General features: G+C 36.7%; 1 protein-coding gene across 1 annotated transcript in view; it reads right to left on the minus strand.

Moving 5' to 3' along the window:
- Positions 1 to 26,965, minus strand: part of LOC127448064 (activin receptor type-1-like) — a 41,169-nt gene that overhangs the window by 6,373 nt on the left and 7,831 nt on the right. The window contains exons 2-9 of the mRNA XM_051710340.1: positions 17,387 to 17,457; positions 16,260 to 16,520; positions 14,545 to 14,793; positions 14,025 to 14,288; positions 10,001 to 10,206; positions 6,771 to 6,870; positions 4,825 to 4,971; positions 1,971 to 2,246 (exon numbers count right to left, since the gene is read on the minus strand). Of these exons, the coding sequence (XP_051566300.1) occupies positions 1,971 to 2,246; positions 4,825 to 4,971; positions 6,771 to 6,870; positions 10,001 to 10,206; positions 14,025 to 14,288; positions 14,545 to 14,793; positions 16,260 to 16,520; positions 17,387 to 17,450 (1,567 nt within the window). The 5' untranslated portion in view covers positions 17,451 to 17,457. The remainder of the gene's footprint in view (positions 1 to 1,970; positions 2,247 to 4,824; positions 4,972 to 6,770; positions 6,871 to 10,000; positions 10,207 to 14,024; positions 14,289 to 14,544; positions 14,794 to 16,259; positions 16,521 to 17,386; positions 17,458 to 26,965) is intronic.

Genomic DNA, 26,965 nt, shown 5'->3' on the forward strand with positions numbered 1-26,965 from the left:
GCGAATAAAAGTACCAATTACTTTCCATAAGAGCAAAATCTGTACATTATTCCAAACTTTTGGCTGCCAGTGTTTATTTAAAGTACTTGCATTTAATTACATCTGTAGTTACACTGTTAACCCAATGCCTAAACATAAACCTAACCCTACCCCAACCTTTGCCCTAAAACCTAACTCTAATCCCTGACCCTAACCCTACCCTTACTCCTTAACCTACCCGTACCTCAATCTCAGTAGCAGCAAATGATAATCCTGTGAGAATTTTGCAGAACACCATGTAGTAACACAGAGAATGGTTGAGAAAGGTTAATTACTAGTCATAACAATAACATAATAATAATAATAAGTACAAGCAGCTCTACAAAATAATTACACAGCAAATACCAATGTAAATACACAGTAACATAAACAGTGTAAAATAAAGTTTAATCGAAATCTTTTAAATGTGTAGTTTAAAACACATGTCAGGTTAATAGAAATGTAATCTTTGTGTCCATGTTAGCTTCATAAATGTTTGAATAACATTTATAGCATTTCCTACAAAAAAATAATTTAATGTCAAGTGGTGTAACCATCAAATAAATGGTATTAAAATAATTTCCTTGCACCTTGAATGCATGAGAGTGTACACAACAAAATCATTAATTTCAAAAAAGTATTCAAGCACATTTTTTAAGGTAAAAAATATATATATATATTTTTTTTTTTACAAATATCATGAATGTTTGAGTCAAGAATATCAACAAGGTTTTTTAGGGTTACTCCAACTGATCTGAACAAATTGTGCCAGAATATTGATATTTAGTCTTGAGGGTCTAAAGGGGTCGTCTCTGTTTTAAGTTTGTTTTTGTTTTGTTTGTTTGTTTGTTTGTTTTTTTTGGGGGGGGGGGGGGGCTTACATAACAAAAAATTGGCATCCTACATGTTGGGTACACAACTTGACAAAAGTGTTTCAAATATGAATCATACAGTATTTAAAAACAAAATTGTTTCACTGCCTATTTTTTTCTTTTTAATAAAAGATTGTTCTGCATGAAAAAACATCATGCAACAATGTAAAAACAGGTCTCTAGCATGCGAGCAAATGTGAGTGAAAATTACTGCGTGTGAATGTGGAAAATTATTTGGCCACATCGGATGTCTGACACTTGTCATCAAAGCTTATGAACTTATACCATCGGAATCAAAACTCCCAAGCATCTAACCTTAAATACAAACTACTAAAAAAAAAAAAAAACAGACAAACTAAAATCGTGGATGACTGACATCTGGTAAAACAGTGAACTATCAATTTTACTTGCAATCACTAAGCCACGTCACCTAGCAGTGTGCTGGGCTGGCGAAAAAATAAACTTGTGTGACGCACGATGCATGAGTAGATGTATTTTTTAACTGCAAAAGATACGGTTATTTCATTCCATATTTATCCGACCTTTATGACACAACCATTTTGGTGTTTCTACACTAGAGGGCACACAAAATTATTTTTGCCAGTGATAAATACATGAACTAGGTTTGAATGTTATTTTAGACTGAAACGAAATTAAAAGAACAGTAAATCTCAGAATTTTATTCGCGTACCCCCATTGTCGGTACACGTACCCCAGTTTAGGAAACACTGCATTACAGTATGTCTGATAAGGCATTATAAAAACTTTATAAATTCATGCATTATACAGTTTACACAGTTGAAGTGTTGCCAAAGTTTAAAATAAACTGATTAATCAGTGGCATATACTAAAAGTACATGTTAAATTATTGAAAACTTAATGCACAACCAAACTGTAAAATACATTTTTCATAATCCAATGGCCTTCAACAAGTATTTCTTATTTAATCAAATTTTTTTATGTTTGTTGACACTGTCCAAGATCTGCTGCATGTCAATACTTGACATATTCTACTATGAAAGGCGTATGACCAACGGCATGCAAGTAACTGATTTGTCTTCAGTTAGAATTGTCTCTTACCGAGGTCTGCGATGCAGCACTGGCCGTTTTTGTTCACCAAGATGTTCTTGCTCTTTAGGTCTCTATGAGCGATGGCTGGTTTGCCCTGAGTGCCGAAGATCTCCACATGCAGATGTGCCAGACCACTGGCGATGGACAGCGCCATCCGCAGGCAAGCAGCCGCATCCAGCATGCTAAGCTGCAGGTAATCATACAGCGAGCCCATCTCATGATAGTGTGTGATGAGCCATAACTGAGTGCTGGAGTTACGTGATGTCATATCTGATGCAATGAAGCCTGACAAACACAACAACAAACATCTCATATATAATACACTGATGGTTTATTGAAATCTTCATGAAACAGCATTCACAACTCATTTTATTTCATGTAATTTTTTATGTTTTATTAATTTTATTTAATGTGGAGGGTTTCCAAGAAGAACAGTTGTAAAAAAATAAGGTAGGGTGGGACTTGATTTTATTTTTTAGGAATCGATTGCATGGTAAAAGTGGCTGGTCTGACCTAGATCAATGACTGAAGTATTTGAATATGAGATTTGTTCATTTGAATTCTAGACATGTGGCATTTAATTTAAATTAAGATTTTTGTGGCATATTACAGGTGCATCTCAATAAATTAGAATGTCGTGGAAAAGTTCATTTATTTCAGTAATTCAACTCAAATTGTGAAACTCGTGTATTAAATAAATTCAATGCACACAGACTGAAGTAGTTTAAGTCTTTGGTTCTTTTAATTGTGATGATTTTGGCTCACATTTAACAAAAACCCACCAATTCACTATCTCAAAAAATTTGAATATGGTGACATGCCAATCAGCTAACCAACTCAAAACACCTGCAAAGGTTTCCTGAGCCTTCAAAATGGTCTCTCAGTTTGGTTCACTAGGCTACACAATCATGGGGAAGACTGCTGATCTGACAGTTGTCCAGAAGACAATCATTGACACTCTTCACAAGGAGGGTAAGCCACAAACATTCATTGCCAAAGAAGCTGGCTGTTCACAGAGTGCTGTATCCAAGCATGTTAACAGAAAGTTGAGTGGAAGGAAAAAGTGTGGAAGAAAAAGATGCACAACCAACCAAGAGAACCACAGCCTTATGAGGATTGTCAAGCAAAATCGATTCAAGAATTTGGGTGAACTTCACAAGGAATGGACTGATGCTGGGGTCAAGGCATCAAGAGCCACCACACACAGACGTGTCAAGGAATTTGGCTACAGTTGTTGTATTCCTCTTGTTAAGCCACTCCTGAACCACAGACAACGTCAGAGGCGTCTTACCTGGGCTAAGGAGAAGAAGAACTGGACTGTTGCCCAGTGGTCCAAAGTCCTCTTTTCAGATGAGAGCAAGTTTTGTATTTCATTTGGAAACCAAGGTCCTAGAGTCTGGAGGAAGGGTGGAGAAGCTCATAGCCCAAGTTGCTTGAAGTCCAGTGTTAAGTTTCCACAGTCTGTGATGATTTGGGGTGCAATGTCATCTGCTGGTGTTGGTCCATTGTGTTTTTTGAAAACCAAAGTCACTGCACCCGTTTACCAAGACATTTTGGAGCACTTCATGCTTCCTTCTGCTAACCAGCTTTTTAAAGATGCTGATTTCATTTTCCAGCAGGATTTGGCACCTGCCCACACTGCCAAAAGCACCAAAAGTTGGTTAAATGACCATGGTGTTGGTGTGCTTGACTGGCCAGCAAACTCACCAGACCTGAACCCCATAGAGAATCTATGGGGTATTGTCAAGATGAAAATGAGAAACAATAGACCAAACAATGCAGATGAGCTGAAGGCCACTGTCAAAGAAACCTGGGCTTCCATACCACCTCAGCAGTGCCACAAACTGATCACCTCCATGCCACGCCGAATTGAGGCAGTAATTAAAGCAAAAGGAGCCCCTACCAAGTATTGAGTACATATACAGTAAATGAACATACTTTTCAGAAGGCCAACAATTCACTAAAAATATTTTTTTTATTGGTCTTATGATGTATTCTAATTTTTTGAGATAGTGAATTGGTGGGTTTTTGTTAAATGTGAGCCAAAATCATCACAATTAAAAGAACCAAAAATTTAAACTACTTCAGTCTGTGTGCATTGAATTTATTTAATACACGAGTTTCACAATTTGAGTTGAATTACTGAAATAAATTAACTTTTCCACAACATTCTAATTTATTGAGATGCACCTGTATATACATTTGTATTTTTAAAAAGATTTTTTTTTTGTTGGTAAAAAAGCCAGCTTTGCTTGATCTTTGGCCTAGTTTGTTAATGATCTGAATTTCTGAGATCTGAATGTGACATTTGTAATTGGAGTTTTGTCTTAATTTGAAAATTTGTTGTAATTCTAAAATATGAATTTTTACAACTAATTCTACCTCTAAACAATTCAAAACAAAAAGTCTGCTGTATAAAAATACAAATGTATAAAATACGCTGCAGATATGTTCAGTTTTGTTCAATGTTACATGTTTACATTTCAAATGAACAAATTTCAGATTTAATACTTTTGTCATTGTTCTAGCTCCATACTGTTCCAAACCATAATAGAGCCAAACCTGGATGTACATTTGCTAAAACAATACCTAAATACTGTAGCTGTCTGACTATTGCTTAACATTATAGTTAATACATTCTGATGAAAGATTACAACAACAAAAAAATTCATAAGGAATAATGCACACTGATGAATCATTCACAATCCAACCAGAAATGTGTATTAAGAGTAATTGCTATAATGAAGTTCATGTAAATATATTTAGCATTTAATACACTGTATTAAACTGAGGTGAATGGAGATGCGATAATGAAATGTCATTTCTAAGGGTTTTGTGTTTCTGTGTGTGTGTTTGTATTTACCCAGTATATTGTCGTGTCGCAGCAGTACAGTGTTGTATATTTCAGTCTCTCTGAACCAGGATTTCTCATCTCGAGATGAAAAGATCTTCACTGCCACACTCTCACCCTGCCACTGACCCCTCCACACCTCTCCATATCGTCCCTTACCTTACACAACACACAAACACTCACATTAGTATACTTAAGGACAGTTCACCACAGTATTAAAACCATCTATAGTCTATGAGAGGTCCTCAGTAATAAAGCTTTAAAGGGGTTTGGGTGTGCGTGTGTGGGTGTGTGTGTGTTCTTCTTTGATTCTGAGGAGTTACTAAACACAGCTGTTGGATTAAAACACACAGATTTGCCCTGAACACTTGTTATAACATTAAGACCATCAGCATTAATGGGCTCTCATTAGTTCACATCTTCATATAACTGCTGTATTAAAAGCTTTCCAAAGATTAATGCTGCCCATTACAGACAGTTACATTTATCTAAAAGACGACATATCACAGGTATGCTTTTTGTGTGTGTGTGTGTTTAGCATAGTATACTATAGGCTAACTAAAACCCTAACGAAACATAAAAAAAATAAAAAAAATCACACATTACACATCCTATGGCAAGCCGTTCTACCATTTATTCCTTAAAACTTTCTTGTAGCTATTCTTATTACTTCCAAGTTACTAGTACTTATTTTGTATTTGCTAGTAAATATTCCAATAGTGACTTGAAATAACTGGTTGCACTTTATTTTACAGTATGTGTACTTTCAGTATACTTACAGTGTACTTACCCAAGAAAGTACTAAGTAATATAAGGTAACTACATGTACTTAATATGGGTTAAGGTTAGGGTTGGAGTTAGGTTTAGGGTTATATAGTACGTAAATGTAGAACAATACTGTAAAATAAAGTGATACCAAATAACCTTTTCCAATTCAATAGTCACTAGTACTTATTCATACTAGTACTTATTCCTCTGCTACAAGTCACTATTCCAGTAATGACAAGTAACATTTTTTATTTTTAACTGGTAACAAAATGCTAAATTTTGCCATTGAATTCTACTGGCATATGTGTTTCAGATATCAACAATTCACTTTTGACTAGAACGTATTCCAATAGTCAATAGTGTCTTGTTTAATTTAACGAATGACTATTCATTTGATTCGATATTCTTTTATTTTTAATAATAATGTATTATTTTATTAATAATAATGCATTATTTTTTATTATTAATAATTATACTATTGTTTTATTATTAATTAGATACTGTATATTCATTTCAATAGTGACTAGAATCTATTCCACTTTTACTAGTACGTATTTATTAGATATTGTTACTTATTTATTAGACATTAGTGGCTATTCCAATTGTTACTTGTAAGATAATTCATTTTACTTCAAGATTTTTAATTGAACTATTCAGTAGACATTTTGACTAGTCACTACATTTGAAGAGTAAAAGAGCAGTTATAACAAGTGATAAAAGGAATGTTACAAGTAACTTTTAACTAGTAAACTAGAAACATTTAAAAAAGAAACAAGTTACTGTGGGAATAGGAGCTAGTCATATATAGTAAATAGTTTACATCTGAACCACATATGCCCATAGAATTTGATGGCAAAAGTTTGCATTTTGTTACCAGTAAAAATGGAATAGTAACTTGTCATTCAAGAATAGTGGACTAGTAGCAAAAGAATAAGTACTAGTATCTAATGAATAAGTACTAGTAACTTACTAATACCAATACTAAATCACTACTGGAATACTTACTAGTAACTAAAAACTATTAGTAACATAAAAATAGATACTAGTAAGCTTAAGGAATAGTTTTTTTTAACATTTAAAGGTATACTTAAATTTATTAACATTTATAAAAGAAGTAAATGTTAAAAGTGCTTGCCATACACACAGCTATTTAAATAGGGATAGATTTTTTTAATGATCTGGATACGTACCCACACACTCGCTCAGTGTTATCTGTCTGGCTACGGTCCTCTGAACCAGAAACGGCAGACCGGAACCACTGCCAGATGTACAGGAGTGATCCAACAAATCCTGATGGAGAGAGACAAAAGAAAAACAGAAATAAAATGATTATTTGCCACAGGGCATATTCTTTTGTTCTATAATCTTGCAGTTCTTGCACACATGCTCTAGAGGACGCCGCTGAGCAGCCGTACATCTCCTGCACACTTCCCACAACATTCCACAGAAGAGAGCAGTGAAAAATGTTCCTGAGGCTAAAACCACAAGAGACAGGATAACCACATGTCTGCATCATGGAGAGAGAGAGAGAGCTTAAAGGAGCAGGAAGGCTAAACACAGGGAAAAATTCAAGAAATTGTTCCTGCACAATCTCAAAGATTGGTGCCGTCAAACTTTTACAATGACTGTCTGAGTGAACTATTCAAAACATTCAGCCATACAGAGTGAGAACCAGGCACCACCTCTGCTACTAAGAGCAGATTTTACACATCCAAGTGTTTTTAATAACGTCTCTGTCTGCTCTGGCGAGCAGTTTTAATTATTCTCAGGCAAACATTTGACTGCTGAATATTTACTTTGGTTGCCAAGTGCTCTGCAGAACTCTTTGAAAATAGCTTGAAAAAGATCCAACAACATCAACTGAAGAGCCAACTCAGCAAACAAACGCCACCATACTCACACATTCACTCAAACATTGCAGTGTTTCTGCTGCAACCACTTTAATGAATCACAGTCAGGCACTGCTGACGAGTTTGACATAGTAACGTGTGAGAATTTCATTAGAATTAACCAAAAACAAAGTTTGTTGCTAGTATAAAAGCTATTCGAAAAAAGAAACCATGGATTTCAGATGCTAAATCTTGGCTATTTCTCATTCTGTGTTGTGCTGTTTGAACAAATGTGAAATACACAGCTTCTGTGAAATAACTAGTGATGCACCGAAATGAAAAAGTTTGGCCGGAACCGAAAATTCTGTAAACACTGGGCCGAAAACTGACACTGAAAACCGAAAAAGTTTATATATATATATATATATATACATATACACACACATATATACATTTGAAGTCAGAAGTTTACATACACCTTAGCCAAATACACTTAAACTCAGTTTTTCACAATTCCTGACATTTAATTTAAAGTAGAAAACATTCCCTGTCTTAGGTCAGTTAGGATCACTACTTTATTTTAAGAATGTGAAATGTCAGAATAATGGTAGAGGGAATTATTTATTTTAGCTTTTATTTCTTTCATCACATTCTCAGTGGGTCAGAAGTTTACATACACTTTGTTAGTATTTGGTAGCATTGCCTTTAAATTCTTTAACTTGGGTTAAACATTTTGGGTAGCCTTCCACAAGCTTCTCACAATAAGTTGCTGCAATTGTGGCCCATTTCTCCAGACAGAACTGGTGTAACTGAGTCAGGTTTGTAGGCCTCCTTACTCGCACACACTTTTTCAATTTTGCCCACAAATTTTCTATCAGACTGAGGTCAGGGCTTTGTGATGGCCACTCCAATACCTTGACTTTGTTGTCCTTAAGCCATTTTGCCACAACTTTGGAGATATGCTTGGGGTCATTGTCCATTTGGAAGACCCATTTGTGACCGAGCTTTAACTTCCTGGCTGATGTCTTGAGATGTTGTTTCAATATATCCACATAATTTCACTTCCTCATGGTGCTATCTATTTTGTGAATTGCACCAGTCCCTCCTGCAACAAAGCACCCCCACACATGATGCGCCACCCCCATGCTTCACGGTTGGGATGGTGTTCTTTGGCTTGCAAGCCTCACCCTTTTTCCTCCAAACATAACGATGATCATTATGGCCAAACAGTTCAATTTTTGTTTCATCAGACCAGAGGACATTTCTCCAAAAAGTAAGATATTTGTCCCCATGTGCACTTGCAAACTGTAGTCTGGGTTTTTTTATGGCAGTTTTGGAGCAGTGGCTTCCTCCTTGCTGAGCAGCCTTTCAGGTTATGTCAATATAGGACTCGTTTTACTGTGGATATAGATACTTGTCTACCTGTTTCCTCCACCATCTTCACAAGGTCCTTTGCTGTTGTTCTGGGATTGATTTGCACTTTTCACACCAAACTATGTTAATCTATAGGAGACAGAATGTGTCTCCTTCCTGAGTGGTATGATGGCTGCATCGTTCCATGGTGTTTATACTTGCATACTATTGTTTGGTACAGGTGTTTGGAAATTGCTCCCAAGGATGAACTAGACTTGTGGAGGTCCACAATTTTTTTTCTGAGGTCTTGGCTGATTTCTTTTGATTCTCCCATGATGTCAAGAAAAGAGGCACTGTGTTTGAAGGTAGGCCTTAAAATACATCCACAGGTACACCTCCAATTCAGTACACCTCCTATCAGAAGCGAATTGTTTAATTGTCAGAAACTGTCTCAGAATAGCATTCTGAGATGCTATTCTTCTCACCACAATTGTACAGAGCGGTTATCTGAGTTACCATAGACTTTTTCAGTTCGAACCAGTCTGGCCATTCTCTGTCGACCTCTCTCATCAACAAGGCGTTTCCGTCCGCTCACTGGATGTTTTTTGTTTTTGGCACCATTCGGAGTAAATTCTAGAGACTGTTGTGTGTGAAAATCCCAGGAGATCAGCAGCTATAGAAATATTCAAACCAGCCTCTCTGGCACCAACAATCATGCCAAGCACCAAATCACTGAGATCACATTTTTTCCCCATTCGTGATCACATTTTTTCCCCATTGTGATGGTTGATGTGAACATTAACTGAAGCTCCTGACCCGTATATATGCATGATTTTATGTACTGCACTGCTGCCACACGATTGGCTGATTAGACAATCGCATGGATGATTGTTGGCTTGGCTCGAACAGTAGGTGGGGATATTTTACTGTGATATATGATGGTGGCTCAAGCTAAACAGCTTCACACCCTCTGGATATGCATGGAAAAACACTATTTATTAATGCGCTGATATTCAAGAGAACAATCGCTTCATTACTTTTGGGAATGTAGACTTTAATAGGCAACTAGGTAACGCAAATACTAACAGAATGTGCTTTTGCATTTTAAATTTCACCACAGTGTGCTTCCATAACAATTTTTGTTCAGATTTTCTGCTTTTTCCTTGGTTTTTATTTTTGGCGGCCAAAATTTCAGTGCATAACGTGATGTCACTGATAACAGACACCGTGTCTCTCACCGCGAGTGTGCTCTCTCCCACATTAGACGTGATCAGACCATCGATGGTGCCGTACTCTGCGTCACGTGGCGTCAGCCGCTCCATCTGATGATGGTGAATACGACGGAAGATCAGGATCGCCACAGCAGACAGAAAGATCAAAACAATGACTGGAGCCACGATCACCACAATCAGCGTCATCACACTATAGCTGTGGCCATCCACCTCTGACAGACACACACAGAGAGAGAGTGAATTTCATTATGTGTCCTGTATAGAGGCATTGAAAAAAGTGAATTCAGCTCTATAGAACTACTTCAAATTGTAGAGGGGTTAATCTCACAAAATTAATCTTAAAAAAAAAAAAAATACATTTACTGTATTTGACAGATGTAATTTGCATATATTGGTAACACTTTAAAGTTCCCTTTGTTAAGGGTTTATAAAGAGGTTCATTAATGACTAATAACTGATTTACAAATGCATTATGAATCTTTGGTGTGTGTGTATAACAACATGCATAAAAAAGGTGAGTTTCATGCAAAACCTGCCAAACAGTGAGCATTTTAACTTAATGTTATAAATTCTTAATCACAACATTTATTCAACATTAGTAACCTATGAAAATGTACTTTTATGTAAAGTGGACACATATGAAGCATTTATTAAGGAGCCATTGGAAACCTCACTTACAAATGCATTGTAAAACACTGATATGTGTTTATAACAACATGCATTAAAATGGCAATTTTCATGCAACACCTGCCGAATAGTAAGCCACTTTACCTCACTTGTTATAATTACCTAACACTTATTCAGCATTAGTAACCTAAGAAAAGTTACTTTAAATGTAATGAGGAAACGAATAAAGAATTTTTAAGGAGTTGCCAACATTACAATGCCCTACGTAAAGTTCAGTATGGTCACTAGGTAACTAGGACTAGGTAAATTGGGAAAACATTTGGATTAACACCATTCTTTTGCAGACTGTAGCAAAATGACAAACTCTCCTCTTAATCTTACTATTATAATCTATTATTCTATTCTATTAATGTGCATGAAAACATTTTGTAACTAGCCTTAATAGCCTTAATAGTCTTCAAAATATGCTATAATTTCTTATTTTTGTCTTCTGATCTTTGGTTGAAATATGACATGGACATGTTCTTGACAGTTTTCGTGCGATTCACCATTTAGTACACACACACACACACACACACACACACGAATAGTGTTTCAGAAGAAATCCTTGGTTATTCAACATGCTTAAGACACACTAAGACCTTTATCAACTCATGCCTGCACAGACCACACACACACACAATCATGCAAACCAGTCCACCACACACAAACAGCCCTTTCAGAGCTGAGCTGAGATGCCACACACACACACACACACACACACCCTTTTAGTGAGATTACAAAATTAGATTTTTAGTGGGGTGATCACAGATGTGTGTGAACGCCTGGGCACAGACAGCCCTTTTCAGATGTTTTGAGGTATTTTCCAAATACACTGCTGCGACCACACACTGCTGCATCACAACATCTATAACATTTAATTAGTGACTAGAAGCGCAAACTGTGAAGGATATTTGGAAATGTTTCTGCTGTTTAGTTGTGCTTGACAGTTTGGAAAAATGGTCATACACATTATTACACGGTTTTCTGGAAATCTTGGTTCGGTTTGGTCAATTGCAACATTCTGTGGTCAAATATTAATGCATAATGAGCATTAATCGGTTTAATTGACTGTTGTACTAGGCAAGTGGTTTCCACTCCAAAAAAATGAACTTCAGAAATGAACTGTCTGTTTTACTCAATCCCGCCATGTTCATATTAGGGCTGGGCAGTTTTTCCGATTTTTCCGATTAATTCGAATTTGACTTTTTTTTTCTTTTTTTTTTTAAATCGAGAAATCGAGATTTTGCAAGAAATATTGCAAATACTATAGTTAGATCCATTGTAAATCCACCAAAGGCTGAATAATGAAGAGAAAAAGAATTCATAGCGCTCGTCTTAATGCCGCTCCCGATCTGATCAGCTGCACGTATGTAGCGCGTTCCAAATGAACGTGACAAGTTAACAACACGGAGACTGATATGAAAGGCAGTGGTAATATTCCCAGTACGATTGTACACAGTGTGATTGTAGCTCAGCTTCGTCAATCATGCATCATCCATTTTACCCATAAAAAGCGTTAGTTACGTGACAGTTATTGCGCTTCATTTCACATCATGGAGAGGCTATATATGGGAGAATCAAACATCCGCCGCTCCTTTTGCCATGATGATTCAGATAGATCGCAAATTATTGCTTTTATAGCCAACATTTGGCAAGCGATCATTTTGACAAACTTTGCTAGTTGAATTGTTATGATACATTATTTCATATTTCTGCACTGCTCAGCATGAACCGCTAGAGGGCACGTCTCTATCTGCAGGGGTTTATGAATATACACAAAAATTGTTTGATATACAATGAGTACTTTCTAGATAAACTTGATAATTTATAGAAATGTATTTTATTTTATTTATTTTTTTCACCCAATTTGGAATGCCCAATTCCCAGTGCGCTTTTAAGTCCTCGTGGTCGCGTAGTGATTCGCCTCAATCCGGGTGGCGGAGGATGAATCTCAGTTGCCTCCGCGTCTGAGACAGTCAACCCGTGCATCTTATGATGTGGCTTGTTGAGCACGTTGCCACGGAGACATAGCACGTGTGAAGGCTTCACGCCATCCACCGCGGCATCCGCACTCAACTCACCACGTGCCCCCACGGAACCACATTATAGCGACCACGAGGAGGTTACCCCATGTGACTCTACCCTGCCTAGCAACCAGGCCAATTTGGTTGCATAGGAGACCTGGCTGGAGTCACTCAGCACGCCCTGGGATTCGAACTAGTGAACTAGCGAACTCCAGGGGTGGTAGCCAGCGTCTTTACAGACTTGGTCTAGATCAAATGAATACCTACACTGGCTAAGAATTATTTAGCAGTTTTCTTATTCTATTATTTCTGAACATCTGGGTTTATTCGATTTTAATTTATTTTACATTTACCCTCTGTTGACTACTTCCCCCTGTGGTGCATTTGTAAAAAAAAATTGCACACCTTTGTTTCCTAAAATGAAAAGAACTTGGATTTCTCTAACCAGGTTGTTTTGCATTCTAATAAAGAACATACAATTTGAATCATGTTGGAGTACATTTAAAAACTGAAACAAATCGAATCGTGAATCGTCCATAAGTTTGAAAAAATTATTGTTTTGCCATATTGACCCAGCTGTTCAAATCACTCAAAAAAATCATGTAACCAAGGGAAATTAAATTAGCTGAGATGATTCAACTAAAAAAGTTCTTTATCCATTGAGCAATTGCTGTGCAAACCATGGCACAGTGACCGAGTTGCACTCACTAGTGCTTCCTACTAGCTTGTTTTTAGTATGCTAACATTTACTGTCACTAGCTAGCAAATCACTAAAAGAGTTTCATTTGAGTTATTTTGACATGTCTAATTTTGTTGGGTTAACTTGATTCAGTTAGGTTCCCTCTATTTGACGTATTCAAGTTGAAATTACATGGTAATTTTCATATAAGAAAACATGTGGAACCACAGACCATGATTGAATCAAGTTCAGCCAAAGGGTTATTTTTCGAGTCTGCTAGTTTTGTGCCTTTGGGGTTACTCTGAATTTTCTTTCTTTTCTTCATTCCCTGAAGAACTAGACAACTGAAAACTATGTACTTCTCCAACCTGACCACCAGCAGATTATGGGTGTTTCTTCAACTTCAGGCACTTTTAGCACTGTGGATTTTTTAGAATATAAATCTTGATAAAATATTTTTCACACTCTTACTTACTTAATCTGAAAAAAGAAAAAAAAGGTTAAAATGTGTTTGTTTTAATGAAAATCAACATTAAAAGAGCATGAAGTTAGAGAAACACCCTTATATGTGTGTGTGTGTGTGTGTGAGTGTGAGTATAATCACAACATTAAAGCATGCAGCGTTTATGTGTGTGAGAGGTTAATGTGTCAGCGTTACCTCGTACAGGAAGTGCCACAGTGAGGTTCATGTTGCAGAGGTGAGCCTGACAGCACTCTACGATCTGGTCAGGTGACGGGGGAGTCTTGCAGGTCATCCTCCCCTGCTCGTACACCTTAAAACAGCCCTTCTGAGACACAGGTGTGCCGTCACTGAGAGTGAGAGAAGAGAAGCACTGCTGACCCATACAGCGGTTCCCCGTCACACACGAGCGGCCCTCGCACACACACTCGTGCTCCGTGGGAGCCGCCTTCAACTCCTCATCTAGTGACAGACACGGAGAAATACATTCTTTAACTAGATAAACAAATAAGATACTCTAAAGTATTCATTTAATTATTCATTACAGTCTGTTCTTTACGGTGTACGGTCAACATTAAACAGCATTTGCAACCCATTTTACTTCTGTAATGTGATGTACTGTATTTCTTCACATTCCTTTGAATCGTTCACAATAAGACCAGCAATGTGTATCAGGAAAGTCACTTCATGTTGCATTCATGTGTATCGAAAGTCTCACCTCTGACAGGCAGTTGTAAAGTGATGTTGGCGTTACACAGGTGTCCCATACAGCAGCTGATTATGGTGTCAGGTGAGGCAGGTGTGTCACAGGTGGTGTCATTGAAACAGCCCCTCTGAGAGCGCAGGACCCCCTCTCTCACACTCACGGAGGCAAAACACTTCTCGCCCCAACATGACAGCCCGCTCACACACTCCTCACCCTCACACACACACTGCTGCACAGATGATGAGGAGATTCCAGCCACTTCTGCAGAGAAATCACAGATGATGCATGTGAGTCCTGCCGTCACATTCACAAGGTTTACGATTACATGAATACACTGAAGACATGTCCCAACCAATGTTCAGAAAATCGGAAATGTCCTGACCGATATTTAATTTTCATTTTAACGACTAATAAAGTTTATTCGTGTCATTATTCATGTGTAAATTGTTGTCCTACCTGCAGTGCATAAATGGCGTTTTCCCGTGGCACCTGTTACTTTCCTCATTCCTTTTCAGGATGCATCAATCTCAGTCTTTTATTGAATATGGCTTTTTATTGAAACTAAATAAGGCTATATATTTAATATGTTGGGCCAGAGAAATCATAACTGAGACAATGTTTTTGTTTTGTTTTTTTTGCCTATATTACCAGACTGACTTTCGCACATTTTCTAAATACCAACATTTTGAATATTATCCTCCTGGCAATTTGTCCCTACCAACTTTCAAACCAAACCTACGCCCTTGTATTTAGACATTAAATAATAAACCATTTTATAAAAAACAAGCTTATTATGAATGATTTTAGATATTACATAAACAAATTTGAAGAATTAATTGGATTCTGAAGGATTCAGAAATGTGTTTAAATGCTTTTAAACTATTAAGTCAATTTTAAGTCATAGAGTGAAAAATTATATTTTAAATTCCAGTAATCGGATTACAGTTACTGACTTTTAATTAGGTTAATTACTTTTAAGTACATTACTTTGGTTAAGCATACTATATTTCTAAAAAAAAAAAAGAAATAGTAAAACATCTTTAAAACATGAATTATGTTAATATGTACGCCTGTTTGTGTTTCTGAGAGGGTTGAAGGGCATGCGCCCCCTAATGAGTCACTGAAAGGGAGAAACTAGTGAATGACTTTAGTGCGACAGTGAACAAGGAGGAAATATAGACATTATTTTGAATTTGTTGAGCAGATAAATACATTTTCTGTGAAAAGTGTTTTAGAAAGTAACTTAAAAGTGAAGAAATTAGTAATGTGATTGCGTTTTTTACTATTAATTTCTTCTCCCTGCCCAGTAGGTGGAGATATGCACGAAGAATGTGAATCGGCAAAAAACAAAAGAAGAATGTGGAAGTGAAAGTGGAGATTTATATTAAAGAAGAACTTAAATATGTATCTGTTTCTCAACCACACTTATCGCTTCTGAAGATATGGATTAAACCACTGTAGTCATATGGATTACTTTTATGCTGACTTTGTGATTTTTTGGACCTTCAAAGTTCTGTTCACCATTCACTTGCATTGTATGGACCTACAGAGCTGAAATATTCTTCTAAAAATCTTAATTTGTGTTCAACATAAGAAAGAAAGTCATCTGGGATGGCAGGAGGATGAGTAAATGAGACAATTAAAATTTTCAGGTGAACTATCCCTTTAATATTTTATTGTACGTGTAAGGTTTAAAAATCTGAATAATTATAGCTCCCATGAGTCACCTGTGCTTGGCATTTCCACGGTAACATTCATATTACACAATGTTCCTTGGCAACACTGCACTGTATCCACAGACGACAGTGAAAGGGAGCTTCTGCAGCGCACAGCCTCTTCATCACTACCCACAATGCACCCCTTCTGCTGGAGGGCCTTCCTGTTCTGGATAGACAGCGAGGAGAAACACTGACGGCCAAAACAACGCTGGACACCGCCACACAACGAGCCCTCACACACACACTCGATGTCACCAGTGCTGCCTAAGTCTGCACATACACACACACACAGTGAGAAAAACAGAGTTGGTTTCTTATTACAAGTCACACAACACTCACAGATGCATCTCAAGACCAGCAGAGCAACTGTGAACAGGTGTTTCTTTCATTTCAGGCACTTTCATGTCCCAGGGGTTGATTTTTATTAAAACAAACAGATGTCAACTTTTTCCTTTTTGTTACATTTATGTCAGATTAAAACTGACTAGGAAAGGAATCAGACAATTTATTTCAAAAACATTTGAATTTTTTGTTTTTCTCCCCAGTCTGGAATGCCCAATTCCCAATGCGCTCTAAGTCCTCATGGTGGCATAGTGATTCGCCTCAAGCCAGGTGGCGGAGGACAAATCTCAGTTGCCTCCGCGTCTGAGACCGTCAATCCGCACATCTTATCACGTGGCTTGTTGAGCGCATTACCGCGGAGACGTAGCGTGTGTGAAGGCATCCACGCACAACTCAACACGTGCCACACCGAGATCGAGAACCACATTATAGCGACCACAAGGAGGTTAACCCATGTGACTCTACCCTCCCTAGCAACCGGGCCAATTTGGTTGCTTAGGAGACCTGGCTGGAGTCACTCAGCACACCCTGGATTCCAACTCGCAACTCCAGGGGTGGTAGTCAGTGTCTTTACTCGCTGAGCTACCCAGAACCCCCCAAAAACATTTGAATTAAATTAAACACAAAACATAATGACTTTCAGAAGTTGGACAATGTTGGACATTGTTAGTAGACAAATTAAATAAACTAGCAAGAGTAAACAAAAGTTTAAACAAGACTTCACTTTCTATAAATTAAAAAAATTTAACTTTGATTTCATATTGATGTTGAATGATTTTAAAGGTCTGTCTTACCTTCTATACAGACAACAGGTGAAGCGATCACAACCAGCAGCACAGTCAGCACACTTCTCAACATTATACACCTAAAGAAAACAATAAATAATCACAGATCTTATTTGTTTCGGTTTTTTTTTATTTATTTTTTTTTACATACATGCTTTGTATTCACCAATGAACATTCTGCTCTCTAGATATCGGTGCTAGCATCACCCCTTGAAATACCCATATCGGTTGAGCACTACCTCATACAACTAACACAATCAGAAGCCAGAAGAGTTAAAGATGATGAGTGGATAATGTGTGAGGTATGGTTATATGGAGCTAGAACAATGACTGACATATTTAAATCAGAATTTTTTTAAATTTGAGTTCTATACGTGATTAGCAAAATTAACAAAAAATTTTGTGGCATATTTTATAAATGTGTATGTTTAAACTGGAACACACATATGTTTAAAACTTCTCTTAAGTTCAGATCTCAAAAGTTCAGACTGTAAACAAACTAGGGCAAAGCTCAATATTCTGCTTTCCACAGTGAAAAGTAGAGGTTATCAGAAAAGTCGAACTTGGCATTTTGGCCAATCACAGAAAATTAAATGCATAAATCTTCACAGAAATAAAAAATGAGTGCAGAGCTCTCAAACCTTTAAAAAAGTAAATTCAAATAAAATAAAATAAATAAATCTGCTGTTTAAATATACAATTTAAAGGTCGACCGATAGTAGATTTTGCTGATACCGATAACTAAGGTGATGGAAAAGACTGATAACTGATTAATTGGCTGTTTATTTTCTTATTCGAAAAAAAAAAAAATATCTTGGTCTTTCCTTACTATGGCGGGCACAGACATTGAGGCTAAAAGAGCCCAAAATGAATAAAATCCCAAAAGCAATTTATTACTATAAACAACTCCGAAATACACCGGGGACCCTTATTTTGAAATGATAGAGACTTAGCTACCTTACAATGCTCTATACATAAGTATTTACCAAATGAAACTTTTCATAACCTATATATTCACCAGATGAAGAGTTTTTATGTACTGTATATATTGCACCAGATGAGGTTTGTTGATATGGAATAAAAAAACGGGAAAAATTAAAAGAAAATATCGGCAGCTATCGGCAAATATTTTTTCCGATAACCAATAGTTACAAAAAGCAACTATCTGCACCGATTAATTGGTAAACCTGATATATCGGTCTACCTCTGATACAAATTTATAAAATATGTCACAAAAATCTTCAGTTTTGTTGACTGTCACATCTAGAATTCAAATGAACAAAATTCCGATTCAAATACTTTTGTCATTGTCCTAGCTCCATACAGACTGAGCATGCTTACAGAATATGAGAAAGTCCAGCGAGACATATGAGTGAATGCCATTTTAAACCACACAGACACTGAGACATCTGCTAATACATTCACATTTGTACAGCACAAGCCATTTCCAGACAGCACACACTGATAACACACACACACAGCTGAATGAAATGCCTTTCAAATCACTCTGATGGTCATACGAGCTTTACAATCACTCTCCTAATGTGCTAACGGCTCCCTCATGGGCTGTTTACTGCCCACCCGTCTCTGAGTACTCTGTTCCGGCATGAATACTCACCCGTCTGCGACTGTCCGATTCATTCTGTTCTGATAACAGCGAAATGGCCCGTTCATTCACATATACACACACACACACACACACACACAGCAGGGGCCCATCAGGGGTGGGGGCACAAGGGGGCACTGTTGGGGTAAACAGGGTGAGAGCTGGGTCAGTAGGGTAAACTGAGTGCCAGGGAGGGGTGGGTCAACCTCATTTGAATCTGGGACAGAGAATACACAGAGACAATAGCACACACACTACTTACTGCTGTTATTGTTCGAGAACACTCGCTGTGATTCGACCACAAACAATCTGTATAAGAATTTACATTATTTAAACTTTAATCAAACATATTAAAGGTTAATACATTTAATATGAATTCCTCAGATATTGGGTTACGCATAGCAGGTTTTTTATATATATATATATATAAAATGCATATTTACAGCGCAAGTTATGCATTCTGACTATCATGTAACTTTGCTCGAGTTCACTTGTTCATTCACTTCATTGTCTGTTCAGAGGTAAGTTGTAATCAAAAACCCTTCGTCAACGAATATTTCATGAGTAATTTTGCTGACGAGATAAGTGTTAGTTCACCCAAAAATGAAAATTATCTCATAATTTACTCACTCTCATGCCATCCCAGATGTGTAAGACTTTCTTTCTTCTGCTGAACATAAACAAAGATTTTTAGAAGAACATCTCAGGTCTCACAATGCAAGTGAATCGGTGCCAAAATTTTGAAGCTCCATAATCTACAAAAGTGCAACTCCAGATGACTCTGGTGGATAAATCCATGTCTTCTGCAGTAATATGATAGGTGTGGGTGAAAAACAGATCAATATTTAAGTCCTTTTTCCTTTACTTTCACTTTCTCCTTCTTCTGTTTTTGTCTATTTACACTCTTCGTGCATATCGCCCCCTACTGGGCAGGGAGGAGAATTTGACAAAAAAGGACTTAAATATTGTTCTATTTCTCACCCACACCTATCATATCACTTCAGATGACATGGATTTAACCACTGGAGTCATATGGATTACTTTTATACTCCACTTGCATTGCATGAATCTACAGAGCTGAGCAATTCATCTAAAATCTTCATTTGTGTTCTGCAGAAAAAAATCATACACATCTGGTATGGCATGAGAGTGAGTAAATGATGAGAGAATTTTTGGGTGAACTATCATTTTAATTTTATCACTATCACTATAACTGAAAATTTTGGGAAAAGATGTGTTTCTGTATTTCTAAAACTTAAATGGATTCTGGAAAAACAGGAAACATCATGGTGAGTCTTACTAAGTGCTTTAAAAATATTTGTGTTAGCAGTGAGAGGGACAGCAGAGTCTTCAAGATCAGCATCCGTTCAACAGGATCTGCTGACTCATCAAAATAAAAACGGAGGGAGAGAAAAAGACATACAGACAAAGAGAGAGAGAGAGAGATGTGTCACACAAGGATAGAAAAGAATGAGACCTGACTGAGACATCCCTGAGAGAAAGCTCCCATGTACACACAAAATGCTGACAAAACGGGGGTCAGAGGTTTGTGATTGAACTGCAGGGGGTCCGTGACATTGTAATACACATGACAACACTGAATTAAATTACATAAAAATGTATTATAATTAGGGATGTCAATTTAATGTATAAAATTGGTGCATTTAGTTATATAAATAAGTATAAAAATGAATAGTACAAAATTATGTATTATATAAATTAATCCAATTAATTATGCCTCCTGACCCATTTCTAAATTCCATAATAAAAGTACATATTTTTCTACCATCAGATCAATTCAAGCTTGAAGTAATTTAGTGTTTTTATGAGCTGCATCAGCAGGGGGCAGTCAGTGTGTCTTAAACCTTACAAGCAGCACAGCCATAGAATAAGAGGACAGAAATCTGAATATCTGAATTGTTATATTTATTAAACTTATATTTAATTGAATTATTTAAACTATTAAATAATTAGAAATTATTTTAACCATCTATATTTGGGGGCCTTTTTCAGCAAATACTGATATATGCAATTAATTCAATTAATTAGTCGGCATGTCATGTAAATCATTTGATTAAAAATTTTTACTCTAATTTGATATATATATATATATATATATATATATTCTTTTTAAGGTTCATTGAGAAAACTGAAATATTTCAAGTGAACTTGCAAAGATGTTGTCATTTATTACATGCTTCTAATCTCAGGAGGTACTTCAGCAGACAAATATGTTAGGGAAGCACGGCTATAATAAGTCTAAATCAGGGTAGAAAACTAACGGGGGCTCAGGGCAGAAATGCCACCAAAATTTAAAATATGGGGAAAAAATGCCCCTGCAACGAGTTTCTGTTTTGTAGGCTGTTAACTCAAAGGAGCAGTTCACCCAAAAATTTTAATTCTCCCATCATTTACTCACCCTCATGCCATCTAAAATGTGTATGACTTTCTTCTGCAAAAAACAAACGAAGATTTTAGGTCCTCACAATGCAAGTGAATGGTGACCAGAACTCTGAAGGACTAAATATCACATAAAGGCATCATATAATAATCCATATGACTATGTGGTTTAATCCATGTCTTCTGAAGTGATCCAATCAGTTTTGGGTGAGGACAGACCAAATTGTAACTCTTTTTCACTATAAATCTTGACAGCAGTTTCCTTGGTGATTACAATTTCAAGCTTGCTTACACTTCCTATAGCTTCATCTAGCGCTCTGCGCATGCGTCAAGCAATAGGAAGTGTAATCAAGCTTGAAATCATGATTGTGCCTAGAGACTGCATTGGCAAGATGTACAGTGAAAAAGGAGATATATTTTGGTTTGTTCTCACCCAAAAGTAACTGGATCGCTTCAGAAGACATGGATTAAACCACAGGACTCTTATGAATTACTTTTATGCTGCCTTTATCTCTTTTTTGGACCTTCAGAGCTCTGGTCACCATTCACTTGCATTGTATGGACCTACAGAGCTGAGATATTCTTCTGAAAATCATAATTTTTGTTCTGTAGAAGAAAGAAAGTTGTACACAATTGGAATGGCAGAAGGGTGAATAAATGATGAGGGAAGTTTTATTTTTGGGAGAACTATCCCTTTAATAGCCTAAATATTTGGAAATATGTGAATGAGGGGAAAAAAGTTATGCGTTTCAGTCACAATGCACATTATGCAGTGTAGAGATCAGGCAATATGTAATTATTAAAGCATGCATGTTTGCATTATAACTGAAATATTCCCAAAAGAAATTGATATTGACTCAATCAATTCAATCAAAATTAGAGTCTAATTAAATCAAATTAAATTGGGTAATCCAAGCCAATAAGCAGTCCAACAAAAATTAGTTGGTGTTGATTTTATTTAATTGTTTACAGCATACAGTATCTCATTCAAACTGAATAATTTATTAATTTGAAGTATTTTACATAAAATTATGACAGTTTTATAAAGTTAGTTCCAATATTGCCCCCTAATGGAAAAGTTACTTTCTGACCCTGGTCTAATAATGTGTGGTCTAAATAATGTGTGTCAGAATAGAATGACACACACAGATACACACACACTACACTGCAATGAATCTAATCTGTGGATTTCATAAACTGGGGGGGCTTTTGCTACAGACGGGCGGCACTGTTTGTCCTTGAGCTTGTGTTATGCAAACCAGCCTATCAGCAGAGGAGACGGTCCAGATGTACATGACAAAACCACATCACCAACAGTCTGACAACAGACGTCTCAGATTAACATGAGGTGCAATGAAGCAATAGACTTGAACACAGCACATAGAGCAGAGGTGGGACTGAAAACAACATTATGCAATAAACACACCAGCGAAAAAAAGTCCAACTACGGATAACCCGATGGCCCAGGCTCAGTGTGAGGGAGTTTCGAGCCCACTGATGGAGCTGTCAATTGCCCTATTGGGCCAGTACCTTGCAATCCTAAACATTTGTTTTTGTGTGATCAATTGTTCAATTTCAAAATGATGGAAAAATACAAAACTATTGATTTAAAGTTGTTGATTATATTTTTTACATTTTATTGCAAAATATTTAGTTATATCCACATTTTTAAGTAGTGTAGGGAGAGAGACTTGACTGCATCATTCGCGTGCCGTGGGAGTGTGGGGTCACTGTGGAGCTCTTTTGGTGCGTTTTGTTCCCTGTGATTCTCTTGCTGCTTTCAAGTGCACCTGGGAAGCTCACACCTCCGAGTCGGGCATTCGCTATTAAAACATGATATACATGGGAAACTAAATACAGAAGACGGCAAACTAAAACAAATACACAATGAACGATGGCAAAAGCTGTTTTTTCTGTTGTACTAGTGAATAAGTATAACTGAACACACCTGCATCAATTTAACATGGCCTACATGATTTATCAATGCATGGTATCCAACAAATTATTCATTTATTTCCTTCAACAGGGCACATCTGATTGGTAGTGTAGTTCCTGGAATTCTGCTATTAAACACAATGAAGTTGAAATAACGTGGGCTGAGGCTTCAAAAGAAGCATATAACATCTATTAACAACCTCAGGGCTCAGAGTAGGTCTATCTTTAAAGGTTTATAAGTTATAGATAAAAATCAATTCCCCTATGGTATTTTGTCACCATATTGCTAATCTATTCTGCTGAGCTGTGTTTGGGTCATGTGATTAGAAATGAGCCAATAAGGGACAAGAACAGGAATGTGTCATCATACAACAAAACACACACACAAATACACAAACATGCAAAAAACACGTTGCTTGCAGGCTGCTCACAAACAGACGAAGACCTCTGCAACCATTCCTACAAATTACAGCGTGCTAAACAAAAAATAATTTTTATTTATATTTTCACTAAAGTAGGGCCTCATTGAACACTCACTGAAAACAGTCTTTACATTATAACAGAGGTGGGCCTGATGTCTTAAAAAAGACAGTGGCATTTTATTTAAGTGCAATCACTTACATGAAAACTAATACAATATTTACTGTAATCGCTTCACAGCAGAAACTGAGCTGAAGCAGTGGGGGGCATTATTGCCCTTCTACTGGCACGTTTTGCACCGCTTCTCATGTGAATGGAAAACACCTGTACTAACGAGAAGTGGCAAGATCGCAAGCAAAGCCTGTCGCCCACCGCGTCACATGTAAATCCACCTCTAGTCTTAGATCAAAAGGTTTGTAAGATCATGAGAAACAAAAATGCAGTGTGTCCAAAATTTTCACAGGTCATGTTTTTGTCTCTGCACATTAAACTGGGATAGGAGAATGTATTTTCACTAGAGCTGTCGAAATTAATGCGTTAACGCAATCAATTAATTTAAAATGTTTAACACATAGTTTTTTAACGCGATTAACAAATTTACAATTCAACATTCGATTCTGACATTTTATTTAGCTCCGCATGAGTACTGAACACTGGATGGAGTAAGGCAGAACCTTTGCGATGTGTCCAGGTTCATTACACTGACGCACACAATAGTGATTGTGTCAATGTTATCAATAACGATAAAGTGATGGAGAAAAGACCTCTTAACCATATTTTTTGTACAAAACCCAGATGGGACCTGCGAAAAGCTGCTTTCACATGACTCGCTGGAGTGAAGCATAAACGTCTCCCTGGCGCCACTATGCGCTTCAGTCTTACGGGACAATTTGGATAAAGTATCATCAATGTGTGCAGTGCCAGTGCTCAGAGCAAAACAAGACTCTGCAGCGCTTTTCAAGTACAGTTCAAAACGATGTGAATCATGTGAATGCGACTTCACGATTGTTGTAATGAAGTGGATAGCCATGATTAATATTGTGGAGGATGAGAGTTTAAGAGATTTAATGCCCATAACAATGAATACTTAACCTACGGGGACTAGATATTTCAGTTAGTCAACCTCTCACTTAGACTTTAAGAAACATTTAGTGTTACCTGAATTGGTACTATTTCAGTGAATTTCTATTTTATACTGTGGAATACTTTGTTTGGAAAATGTTAATAAAACATTGTCACATATTATTTTCTTTTCTAAGAAGGAACTAAAGGCATTTTGACAAGAAAAGAAGTATTGAGTCAAATTTAAGTGCTTTCCAAATCTGCGATTAATCGCGATTAACTATAAAATTGTATGCGATTAATCACAATTAAATATTTTAATCGACTGACAACACTACTTTTTACATCCAAAAAACTTCACACACAAACTTTAACAGTGTTTAAAAGTAGAGGCAGACCAATATATTGATTTTATCGATTAATCGGTGCCAATAGTAGCTTTTGGAACTATCGGTTATCGTCAAAAATCTATGCCAAGAGTTGCCAATAGTTTTACTTTTTTATTATTTATTCCTGTGTTGTACCACTGTGGCCGGCACTAGAGGATTTTACAGTTAGAATAACTTGGTTCTACACTATAAACATTTGCTGTATCTAAATCTTTCATCATTGACAATATTCATCCATATTTTTATCCTCACCTCAATGCATCTTTGTTATTTCGGTTAGTTAATCAAGAGTTCTTAATTGAAGTGAGGGCATGCAAACAAAAATGCAATGTCAACATATACTTTGCGTCTCCAACTTCATACCTTGTGAATAATAATAAACCTTATTCCTCATTAAACCTCATCTGGTGAAATATATATACACAAACATGTTATCTGGTCAATTTATACTGTAGGCTACAAAAAGTTTAATTAGGTAAATACTTAATTTTAGAGCGCTGTAACAGAGCCAAGTCTCTGTCATTTCAAAATGAGAGTCTTGTGTGTTTTGGGCTTATTTATAGTTAAAAAAGTCCCACATTATCACCAAATCTTTATATTTTTCTGGTTATTATTAGGATTTTGGTTGAAAAATAAACTGCAATTTATTTATTTTATTTTTTTCATTTTGGACTCTTGTAGCCTCTATGTCTTAGCCTGCCATGGTAAAGAAATACTAAGAATTATATATTTTTTTGTAACATTCTATGAATCGATTTGAAAAACTATCGGCTGATTAATCGGTTACCTTTTCCACCACCTTAGTTATCGGTATTGGCAAAATCCACTATAGGTCAACCTCTATTTAAAAGCAAAAGTACACACTGAAGATATTCACACATGTGTTTTATATCAGATGATCTCATGGACACAAGAAGCTTTCCTTCCATATTTCCCTCTAGATTTGAACTCTTGCCAAAGTAAAACAAAACTTTGCCCAAACATTTCAGATAAAATCACACAGTGCGGCGGACTCCATGTGCCTCTGAAAACAACTAGATTCTGCTCAACAAACAGAACAATGTTTGAAGGCGGCCCAGTCACAGTGTTTGCACACTTCAGGAAGTCCAACTATGTATGGCTTCATTACAATACATGCTGGGATAGGAGAAAGTATTTTAACATCCGAAAACTAAACAAAAATGTGACTAACCAGCTGTATCACCTTCACAGCTCTTCATGTAATTCACACACGAGAGGTTATCTTTAAACAGAGATATTAGACTATGTAGATATTAGATATTAGAGCTATTAGACTGCATTAGACCCAATTCATCTGCAGTGCATAATCACGCAGCAATAACACAGGGAGACATTATTCTGCTAAAAGATTTGCGCTCCAGACACTAATACAGTTGTGTGATGTCATTAGTACGAGACAGCTGCTGTTCTGTGAGTTAAGGGATTATGAGGTTGTAGTGAGGGACGTGGTAATCTCTTCTAACTCCCATAAACTCTCCAAATCAGGCCAAAAACGATTAGATCAGAGTTTAATTGTTGTGGAGGTTGAAAGCAGGCCAAACTCGTAGTCCCTCTGACAGTACTGAATACACTAAAATATGCCCAACAAATTCACACGCACAGTATCGAGCAGTAACAATGCGATGTGCACGTTTAAAGGTATAAAACTTCAGCATGTATATCATCATGTGTTTGTGCTATGGACATGAAACATATACAAGACAAAGATACAAGACTTAACATTTTAATGAGGGAATGCTATAGGCTACAATTCCA

Source organism: Myxocyprinus asiaticus, chromosome 11 (genome assembly GCF_019703515.2).
Source record: "Myxocyprinus asiaticus isolate MX2 ecotype Aquarium Trade chromosome 11, UBuf_Myxa_2, whole genome shotgun sequence".
NCBI classification, from domain to species: domain Eukaryota; kingdom Metazoa; phylum Chordata; class Actinopteri; order Cypriniformes; family Catostomidae; genus Myxocyprinus; species Myxocyprinus asiaticus.